This window comes from Delphinus delphis, chromosome 3, assembly GCF_949987515.2.
Source record: "Delphinus delphis chromosome 3, mDelDel1.2, whole genome shotgun sequence".
Taxonomy (NCBI): domain Eukaryota; kingdom Metazoa; phylum Chordata; class Mammalia; order Artiodactyla; family Delphinidae; genus Delphinus; species Delphinus delphis.
Window position 1 is genome coordinate 58588446 of NC_082685.1, and position 11529 is coordinate 58599974.

Here is an 11529-nt window from a genome sequence, read left to right on the forward strand (position 1 = left end):
CTGTCTTCTTGCTGTGTCCTCACATGATGGAAGGAGAGCTAGAAAGCTCTTTGGTTCTCTTTATAAGGGCACTAATCCCATTCATGAGGGCTCCACTCTCAGGACTTACCTCCCAAAGTCCCTACCTCCAAATACCAGCACATTGGGGATTAGGCCTCAACATATGAATTTGGGGGGGACACACTCAGTCCATAACATCCTTTAATTCTGGTAATCTTCCCCAACCTCCCACCCAAGTGGTTGGCAATTAAATATCCATTATTATTGGAGTTTTACATGTAAGAATTCCAGGTTGATTTGGGGCTACAGATGTGGATCTGGTCCCAAGACTAAGGTGATATCCCTTGCTTTCAAGATAGTGTTCAGCCTGCACTGTTATCTCTCTCTCTCTCTCTCTCTCTCTCTCTGTGTGTGTGTGTGTGTGTGTGTGTGTGTAGCAGGGGAGGGTAAAGTAGAATGATGGGCTGTACACTGGCTGGGCCACTGTTTCCTCCCATGGACAAAAACCCAGAAGCTTCTGGTCATGTCTTTTGTTTCAAAATTAATGTTAAAAACTGAGGTATAATTGATAGAAAATATTGTATTAGTTTTAGCTGTACATCTTAATGATTTGCAATATGTATATACTGCAAAAATCATCACCACAATAAGTGTAGTTAACATCCTTCACTTCATATAGTTTTTTTCTTGAGATAAGAACTTTTCAGATCTACTCTCTTAGCAACTTTCAAATATACAATGTAGTACTGTTAACTATAGTCACTGTGCTGTACATGATATCCCCAGGACTTATAATTGGAAGTTTGTACCTTTTGTGTGGTCATTTGTCCTAGACTTGGGAAACTGTCTTTTTCCAAGCCCTCCTCCTTTGACATCCCCTCCCATGTGGAGGAAACAAATACAAATTCCTTCTAAAAGCCTAGATTTTGCACCTGAGGCAAGAAAATACATAGGCACTGGAACAAGATACAGTTAATATATACACAGATTGAATATGTCTGTGTATGTTTTTGCCTTAGGAGAGTCTTTCAAGTTCAGTCCTCATTGTCCCCCACACCTTTCTTTTTCTTAAACAAAAAGCATTTTATCAAGGGTATTGCTCTTAGATTGCCCAAGAGGGGACGGGGAGAGAGGCAAGTGCCTTTGAGTGGAAAAAGATGAGAGGAGCCCCAATAATGACATGTTGACATTATTGCCATTCTGTCAAGTATGTGGTTTAAAGTTAGACTTAATTTGATTTGGTAAAATAAGTAATGTGACCTTTCACACATCATCATAATGGTGTAAGATTCATACCCAAGTACCAGTCATTTTTTTTCCTATATAGTATCAATTTAACTGCTTCATAATATCCTTACCTGAACTATTTACTTAATTATTTCCTTATTTGTTTAATTAGTTAGCTATTTGGAGGCATTTAGATAGTTTCCTTTTTTTTTTTTTTCTAGTTTAAACAGTATTGAGATGTTGTAGCTGAACTCTTACACAGATCCTCAATTATTTCCTTAGGATAAATTTCCAGAAGTATCATTACTGGTTCAGAAGAATGGGTCAGATTTTAAGGCTGTTGATGTGAGTTGCTAAAGAGTCCATTAGAAAGACTGTACCTCATCACAAATGGCAGACTGCCCTTTTGGAAAGTACCTTGAGTAAATAAAAATGGAACATGTATTGGTTTGCTAGGGCTGCCATAACAAAATACCAAAGAATATGTGGTTTAAACAACAGAAATTTTTTCTCCAACTTTTGGAGGCTGGAGGTCCAAGATCAAGGTGCCAGCAGGGTTGAGTTCTTCTGAGATCTTTCTCCCTGGCTTGCAGATGACCACCCTCTCGCTGCCTCTTCACATGGTCATTGCTCTGTGCACATATGCCCCTGGTGTCTCTTCTTTTTCTTATAAGGACACTAACCATATGGATTAGGGCTCCATCCTAAGAGCCTCATTTTAAATTAATCACCTCTTTAAATACCTTATCTTCAATTATAGTTACACTCAGAAGTACTGGGGGCTAGGGCTTCAAAATATGAATATAGAGGGGAGGGTGGGGACACAGTTCAGGCCACAACAGAACTTTTAACTGCAAAAAGAAACTCTTGGATATAATAAAAAGTTGACTTAAAAAAAAAAAAGCAGAGTTGCTGCTTTCTGAAAATATAGCTGGCCATAGTTTCCCCCCTCTTCTTCAGCTCATTCTTTTTCCTTTTCTCTAGTTCTCTTGTTCTTTTTCTGGGTATATTTAGGTACAGTAAAATATGCCTTTTTTTTTTTTTTTTGCGGTACGCGGGCCTCTCACTGTTGTGGCTTCTCCCGTTGCGGAGCAACAGGCTCCAGACGCGCAGGCTCAGCGGCCATGGCTCAGGGGCCCAGCCGCTCCGCGGCATGTGGGATCTTCCCGGACCAGGGCGCGAACCCGTATCCCCTGCATCGGCAGGCGGACTCTCAACCACTGCGCCACCAGGGAAGCCCAAATATGCCCTTTTTATTGTGCATTTCTATGAGTTGTTTAAACACCATATTCAGTTAGGTTTTTGTAATCATATTTGTAGGAGGGATGGAAAACAAAGGTTGTCTAAATTTCAGTTATATTTTTAAACTTTTTTGTTTTGGAAGGCTGACATACCTGTAAGCAAGGTAAAGCCAAGAACCATACTCAGGCAATGATCTAAAAGGTAAAGTAGAAAAAAAAATGTTTTTCTCCTGAATGATCTGAGGGGTAGGAAAGCGACAGCATCATTTAAGTGTTTATATAACACTGCTTATTCACTGTCCCTACCTTTACCAATCTAATCTCTGAAAAGAATCTAACATCCCAATTACCTTGCATTTATCCTGGTTTTCTAAATGTCTCTCAAACATGCTTGTGTTGTCTCCCACCATCCCTACCCTCCTTCTATAGGTAAGGCTTATACTAGACATACATTTCTTTGAAGCTTTCCTAGTCAATAGAAATTAAACCAACAATGGGTCCTCAATAAGGTGGTATGGAGGATTATTTCAAAACAATGTAGGAAAAAACTGTTACTTTAGAATTTACAGTTTAGATGGAAAAATAAGTTATGGTTTTATTCTCTTTCAGAAATTCACCTTTTACTATTTTACATTTATTTGGATGACTCTGAATTCCTTCAGGTCTAATCTCTCATCTGAGCTATAGTCTTGGGCATCCCAGAAAACAGTGCCCCATGAATATCCCAGTATCACCTTAAACATTAACAACAATGTTCATCATCTCCCCCACTTCCTCCAAAATAGTTTCTTTTGTTAGATTTTTCTAGTTCTATTTGTAAGGTCGGATCTTAACAAACGGCACCGCGGAACAGAGGAAAGCTTCAAGTGAGCTTTTTTGGGGAGCGCTCCCGGGCGAGGGCGAGGGTTGGGCAAGATTTTATAGGGGAAGAAGGGAAAGGGGTGTGATGAATCTGGGAGGGCGCAGGGTATTCCTTATTTGGTGGTCTTTTCGGGTATCCTGGGGGACCGTTAGTCCCGCCCCTCGAAAGGCGGGAAGGCTGGGCCGGGTGCAAAGTCCCCAGGTCAGTTCCTGGAACTGGGTGGTCCGGAGTTTCGGTCTGATGCAACCTGTGAATCTGATTGTGTTCCCCTGCCTCGGGCCAGTTGGCCTTACACTATTATGCTGCAGTTTTTGGCTTCCAGATTTCAAACACTGGAATGCTTTTATTGTCCTCATTCTTTATCAGTTGGTTAGCAAATCCTGACATACCTGAATTGTGTTTTGTAATGACAAGGTAGTAGTTTCCTATTGTCCTTCTCTTTTAATTTTTTCAATGGCACTTATCACTATCAAACATGCTGTATACCATTCTTATTTATTGTCTGCTTCTCCCCACAAGAATATAAGTTCCATGAGGGCAGAGATTTTTGTCTATTGTTTACTGCCCTGTTCCCAGCATTCGGTATAGTATTTATTGGATAAATTGAGCACTTACTATGTGCCAGGCACTGTGCTCTGCGTTTACATGCAGAATCTCATTTAATTTTTACCACAGTGGGTAGGTGTTTTATGTTCTGATTTTCAGATAATAAAACTTATAATTTAATTTTAAAAAGGTTAGGTGACCTGTCTGAAGTCACACAACTTGATGGTCACATGGTTAGTAGGTGTTAGAGCCAGACTATAGATTGTCCCCAAATTTTGAAGCCTATCTGTATGCCTCTGAAATAATATTCATACTCCTTAATCTAAATTTCAAAACATTCCATAATACCAAGACCCTTATTTTACTTTTTAATGTCAAAAACCTCCTGATCCAGTCAAACTGGTCTACTCTTTGTCCCTGGGAGCTTATAAATTTCCTCCAGATTTTGTTCAGATAAACTCCCTATAGAAATCTTATCTAGCCTTTGACTCTGCGATTCAGTGCAACTTCTACCTCTTTAATCATTTCTGAATACATTCCATTCCAGGATACAGTGAGGAATTCCTCTTCTAATTTACCACACGGTTTTTGGGCTTTTGGTCACATGTCTTACACCGTGTCGCACTCCTTGTATCTTGCTTGGCACACAAAAGGTTCAATAAATGGAAGCCACTGTAACTTTCTTGCATTCCCATCTGGGTCCGTAAGGCAGTTCTCAGGGGTGCGTAATACTTAACATACAGTGTTCATGTGTTTAACTCCCTCGGATCCCAGTCCGATTGTAAACTCCTTTAAAAACCTAACGTTTGGGCTTCCCTGGTGGCGCAGTGGTTGAGAGTCTGCCTGCCGATGCAGGGGACACGGGTTCTTGCCCCGATCCGGGAAGATCCCACATGCCGCGGAGCGGCTGGGCCCGTGAGCCATGGCCGCTGAGCCTGCGCGTCTGGAGCCTGTGCTCCGCAACGGGAGAGGCCACAACAGTGAGAGACCCGCGTACCGCAAAAAAAAACCCCCAAAACCTAACGTTTTAGTTGGGAAGGAAGCTCGCACAGATAACGTAAACATATAAAAATATGTGTACAGGGCTTCCTTGGTGGTGCAGTGGTTGAGAGTCCGCCTGCCGATGCGGGGGACACGGGTTCGTGCCCCGGTCCGGGAAGATCCCACATGCCGCGGAGCGGCTGGGCCCGTGAGCCATGGCCGCTGAGCCTGCGCGTCCGGAGCCGGTGCTCCGCAGCGGGAGGGGCCGCAACAGTGAGAGGCCCGCGTACAGCGAAAAAGAAAAAAGAAAAATATATGTGTACACTGGGGTAATATGAAAATGTCCTCTGTCTGAATGCGTGAAGGGAGGCTGAGAGGAGTGTCGCCGGAGGGCTTCACGGAAGGCCTAGGGGTGGCGGGGGTTTCGCGCCACGCCTTGGTCGGAAAGTCTGGAGGCGCGCTGCTGTCCTTCACATGGCCTCGGGCTCTCTTTTGCGCAGGGCCACGTGCCCGCGTTTTAGTCTAATCGCCGCTCTGGCCCACTATAAACGGTTAATAACTGCCTTCCCCGACTAGGCCTCTTCCCTCCATCTTTGTGCGGACGGGAGGGGTGAGGACGCCAGGTGTAGCGGCCCGGCCGAAACACGGCAAATAAATCCGGACCCCCAACCCCAACAGTCAAGTTTTCAAAAAGCCCGCGCGTGGCGCCCCAGGCCGCAGCCGTTGGGAACGTCCCCCAGCGCGTCCCCTGTTCGACCCCTCCCCCATTTCCCACCCCGCGGCCAGCCCAGGGCGGGAGGAGGCGTGAGGGTGGCAAGCGAGCTCTGCACGCTAGGGGCGCCGGGGCCAGCGCGCACCGGGGAGCGCGCCCGTCCAGCAGCTGCCGCAAACGGAAGTGGGTGCGAGCGGATCGCCGTGATTGGCTGAGCTGACACGTCTCTCAAGGGGCTGGCGCGAACGCCACTGCGGAGTTTGGCGAGGGGACACGGCTAGGGGAGGGGGAAAATCACCGGGAACAGCCGCGGGGCTGGGGGCAAATGAATCGCAAAGGTTCGCTAAGGGCAGGGAGAGTCCCTACTCAGGGTGAACTGAGGGTCCTGGGGTTGAAAACGGGGCGGTAGAGGCGGTGGTGGGAGCAGCGCAGGCCGAGGGCTTGAATAGACCGCGGAGGGCGGGGAGTCCGTGACCTAGAGCGGCGCGGCAGCGCGGTAGGCGGGACTAATGAGAGCGAGGCGGGGATTGGCGGGCAGCCCTGGGCTGTCGTACGTCCGCGGTGACGCACGCCTCGGCGAGGGTGCGCGCGCGTTCAGCGGCCTCTTTGTGTGGTGCCCAGATAAGGGAGCGGAGGTGGCGGTAGCGGCGTCCTCGCTTGCCTTCAACTCTCCTCGGATCGCCCTCTAGCCGGCACCTTTCCCCTTCCCTTCCCCTTCCTCTCTTCCTCTTTCCCTTCCCTTCCCTTCTTCCCTTCCCCGTCGGTGACCGGCGGGGGCGGCTCCAGCGACGGCTGGGCCCAAGCTGTGAAGAAGCCTTAGCTAACGATAACGGCGACGGCGAAACCTCGGAGCTCGCAGGGCGGGGGGAAGGCCCGGGCCGTGGAGATGGAGAATTCCCAGCTGTGTAAGCTGTTCATCGGCGGCCTCAACGTGCAGACGAGTGAGTCGGGCCTGCGCGGCCACTTTGAGGCCTTTGGGACCCTGACGGACTGCGTGGTGGTGGTGAACCCCCAGACCAAGCGCTCCCGTTGCTTCGGCTTCGTGACCTACTCCAATGTGGAGGAGGCCGATGCCGCCATGGCCGCCTCGCCCCATGCCGTGGACGGCAACACGGTGGAGCTGAAGCGGGCGGTGTCCCGGGAGGATTCGGCGCGGCCCGGTGCCCACGCCAAGGTGAAGAAGCTCTTTGTCGGGGGCCTTAAGGGAGACGTGGCCGAGGGCGACCTGATAGAGCACTTCTCGCAGTTTGGCACCGTGGAAAAGGCCGAGATTATTGCCGACAAGCAGTCTGGCAAGAAGCGTGGTTTCGGCTTCGTGTATTTTCAGAATCACGACGCGGCAGACAAGGCCGCGGTGGTCAAGTTCCATCCGATCCAGGGCCATCGCGTGGAGGTGAAGAAGGCTGTCCCCAAGGAGGATATCCACTCCGGTGGGGGCGGAGGCGGCTCCCGCTCCTCCCGGGGCGGCCGGGGCGGTCGGGGTCGGGGCGGTGGTCGTGACCAGAACGGCCTGTCTAAGGGCGGCGGCGGCTACAACAGCTACGGTGGTTACGGCGGCGGCGGTGGCTACAACGCCTACGGAGGCGGCGGAGGCGGTTCGTCCTACGGTGGAAGCGACTACGGTAACGGCTTCGGCGGCTTCGGTAGCTACAGCCAGCACCAGTCGTCCTATGGGCCCATGAAGAGCGGTGGCGGCGGCGGTGGAGGAGGCAGCAGCTGGGGAGGTCGCAGTAACAGTGGACCTTACAGAGGTGGCTATGGCGGTGGGGGTGGGTATGGAGGCAGCTCCTTCTAAAATTTTTTTAATGCCTGGGAGTGGCTATAGGGGTAGCTGTTTTCAACCACCCAACTAGGGTCGACTCCTAAGTCCTTTCCCCTCCCACCGCCTTCCCCGTTTTGCCCTTGGGGAAGCCACTTCTTAGGCTGTTCACCCTTGGGGGTGTTGCCCTGTTTGCCTGCCACCTCCCTTGTCTCCCTCTGAAGATGGACTTGGCCCCACATACACATTTTTGTGTTACAGTCATTGATGGACTCTATTTTTTTATTATTACTTGGACCTTGGTCGTTTTTATACTAGCAAGATGTCTTGTTTTAATTTGTGTTTTTTTTGGGGGGAGGGAGTGAACTTGCTGATTCTGTAGCAAAACCTGGGCGGGGGTTGGGCGGGTTAGTTTACTTTGTTGTAAGGACTTGATATCTGGCTACAGCGTTTTCTATGAAATCTCCTTGGATCCCATGCCCGAAATTTGGAAGCATATGTACAAAAATCATTTTTACGTTTTATTTTTAATAAATCATTGTGTTTGACCGTACATGTCTAACATTTTTTTCTAGGATCCATTCCGTACCGTTTTAAGGGATGTTAGTTGAAAAATTTTCTTGTTAATTCTTGATGTGTACTTCGAGAAACTTTTAAAAGGTCCTGTGGGTTTTTTTTTTTTTCTTCTTCTTGGCTGTTGCCCTGGTAGTGATGTGTTGAATTTTATCCCTTACAGGTAAAACTTTTGAAGTGGTGGATGTGGCTTTTTAAAATCTTTAGTTTCTTTGCATCCATCTCTTGTACGAAGTAATTTGCTTATCATCTTGACATGGTCACTTCTTTCTATGAGAATTTACCTCAAAGTATGTACCGTGTAGTTCTAAAGAAAATAGTTTGTATTAAGCATGTGTTTTCATTCATATGAATTGTTTAAAAAAATTTCAGATGGACTAGTTTCATCCCTCTTACTGGTTTGTCTGTAATGAATGGTTACAAATAAGGGTTATATTTTATCCTCAAACTAAAAGCGTTTTTGTATTTTCAGAGCAGGTTTAGACGTTTTTCTTTTCCCCCTCTAGCTGAACTGTTGTCCTTATGGAAATCCTTCCCCCAACCTTTGTGGCACCATCTACTGGCAGAATGGCAGTATATCTGCAAAACAATTCGTTTAAAAACTTGTTAGGACAGTTGCGTCAGATTTAGAAGTTTTGCCATCAAAAATCTGTGCAGACTTTGGTTATACATTTACTTGTAACTAAGATGGGATTTACAGGAATGTAGTTAACAGTCAATATCACAATTGCCCTTTCTACATGAGATTTGAAAATGTAAACTGCTATGCATAGCTTGGGCAGTGGCCCCATATTGCTATGGCGACTAATGAACCAGCTTCATGTACTGGTATCTTAGGTGCAAGTTGTAAAGCAAAATATCTGTGTTTTCTGCTTGGTTAACAAATGTATATTTGTAGCCCTTTCATGCAATAGAATTCAAGTTGTTGTTTATAAAAAGCAAAACAGAACAGTGATACCAGAGAAAATTGCCTTCCTGGATAGACATATAGAATAGCAACGTTTATGGATATCACAAATAAAGAATTCAATCCTTTACATGATTGAGTGAGAGTATGTATAACCTGGTGGGTGGGTTCAGAGTACCTATTAATCCAGTACCTACATTTTGATTTAATGTTATGGTAAAATATTTGACTGGAGTTTTGTGGTTGAAAGCCCAAAGCTAGCTGTATTAAGCTTTCTGAAGGGAGATTACTGGGCTTTAAAGTAAAAAAATATATTGACCCTTTTCCTCTTAATTCTTCTTGCTGTATATTAAGATTTAATTCTTGCCAAAAGTTTTTTTTTTCTAATTGCTAGGGTTCTGCTTTCAGGAGACAGGAAGAACGGTCAAGATTGCTAGGCTGCTTAAGGCTGCTTAGTCACTTTGACAAAGGGTAGCTGATACTTGGTACAAATACTTAAGTACCTCTGCAACAAATGGGGTAGATGTTTTTGCCTATTGAATAAATAAGCAACATAGTCAAATTTTGCACTCACATGGTTTTACAATTTGCTTAAATTTCTGTTTTTTACTCTCAGTAAAATGCATCATACTGCCTTTCTTCATGTGGTGATTTGGTTCAGCTTTTTTGGGGGGGTCCTCTAAGATATAGAAAATGATATGTGTAAATTTTTTATCATAATTATTACTCTGCCTGTATTTTACTCAGTTTTAAGGGGAAGATCTGTTTCTTCTGGTTCAATTGGAATAGTCCACCTCTTGGAGGGTTTTCATAGTGTAATAAGGTTACTGTCATTTTGTATTTCCAACGTAGTGACTTGTAAAAAAAATTATGTTAAAGGATTTTCTCTTAATTAGAAAAATGACAGCATTCTGTTCATGGTATATTACCATTTCATTGTCATGTATATACCTTTACAAATTTATACTCTGGATTGGTATTTAGTGAAGGTAAAAGTAGTGGTATTTCGTCTTCCCAGAATTCCTCTTGTCAATTTTATGCAAGCATTTTTGGCATGTGGGACTTATTTATTCTTATGTTTTGATTTCTTTCACCTGTAAGAACTGTCTGACCATTACTACTTCAAATTTAATTAAGACTTCATGGGAGGAGGTGGCACAGAACCTAATCAGTATTGAATATAATTTTTGTGCTATGCTTGAATTTAATTTGAAAGATTAGAAAAATAAAAATGAACCTTTTTTTGTCTCCCTATCGTGAAGAACTTTGCATTTACAGTGTTTTTAGTATAAAGTCAATGGTAGTCGTTAGTTGGAAGTCGTTTAAAAGATTGATAGTAATTTCAGATATTAAAAAGCTTGCAAATGGTTAACGTTCATAGTGATAACGAAACAGGATGATATACTGATTGTTTCCTCCTGTAACAGTGATTTAGAACACAGATTTCATATTTAAACCTTCACAATGAATTTTTGTTTTTAAGCAAGGTTAAAGGATTGAGGATACTTAAGAATTTGCTATTTATGATTATTTCCCTCAAGACCAGAAATGGCAGTGTCAGTTATTTGATTTGTAGGCTTATGTATCTTCCAAGTGTGCTTAATTTTCTCAAATTCAAGAATTTGCATTTTAAACTTATCTCTGCTGATTGAAAGTGGGCATTTGGATGTTGAATTGATTTAAGCAAAATTGCATCTGGGTAATGTAAGGATTATTCCCCAAAAGACAGTATTTGCACTTAGAAGAGGTAAGTCTCTTTCTTCCATTTTAACCAACTTACTGAGTCAGTGTTAAGATTTTGGTCACTGGGAAAAATTATTTCTTTTCCCTGTTTTAGAAGGCTTTATTTTTTTCTGAAGCAGGGCAACAAAGATTGCCTCTAAACCAGTGTAAGACAATGCCTTTTCCTTAGTGTCTTATTGCAGATTACATTGCTGTGCCTTTGTCTAATGCTTTCTATTAAAAGTGAACATAAATTGTAAATTTTTTTCCAATAAAAAGTCCCTTCTGTGTTATTTTAAAAAGTATAATACTGCATATTTGGATTGTACTTCAAGTCACAGAAAATACCAGTATTACTAGGAAATAGAAGAAACGTGTAAATGAATCTTCTTGAGGCTGGTGTATTTTCAAAAATTAGAATTAAATACTTAAATAACTGCTTGTAAACCAAACTAAACAAAGAATGAGTAAAAACCCTGCCAATATGAGCAAACTCTTCTGAAGGATAATCCTTGTTAATAGGCATATGTTCAGCTAGATCTTTTTTAAAAAAAAAACATTAGTTTTTTTTTAATACATCTTTATTGGAGTATAATTGCTTTACAATGGTGTGTTAGTTTCTGCTTTATAACAAAGTGAATCATTTATACATATGTCCCCATATTTCTTCCCTCTTGCATCTCCCTCCCACCCTCCCTTTCCCACCCCTCCAGGCGGTCACAAAGCACTGAGCTGATCTCCCTGTGCTATGCGGCTGCTTCCCACTATCTACCTTTATCTACCTTACGTTTGGTAGTGTATATATGTCCATGCCTCTCTCTCTCTCTCTCTCTCTCTCTCTCTCTCTCTCTCTCTCTCTCTCTCTCTCTCGCTTTGTCACAGCTTACCCTTCCCCCTCCCCATATCCTCAAGTCCATTCTCTAGTAGGTCTGTGTCTTTATTCCTATCTTACCCCTAGGTTCTTCATGCATGACTTTTTTTTCTAAAATTCCATATATA

The 11529-nt window shown here is 44.1% G+C and overlaps 1 protein-coding gene across 1 annotated transcript; it reads left to right on the forward strand.

Annotated features, from left to right (window-relative positions):
* The first annotated feature begins 6163 nt into the window (after nucleotides 1–6163).
* On the forward strand, nucleotides 6164–10829 carry HNRNPA0 (heterogeneous nuclear ribonucleoprotein A0). The gene has a single exon (XM_060008791.1). It carries the CDS (start codon nucleotides 6456–6458, stop codon nucleotides 7362–7364), a length of 909 nt encoding a protein of 302 aa, XP_059864774.1. The 5' UTR covers nucleotides 6164–6455; the 3' UTR covers nucleotides 7365–10829.
* Nucleotides 10830–11529: the final 700 nt, after the last annotated feature.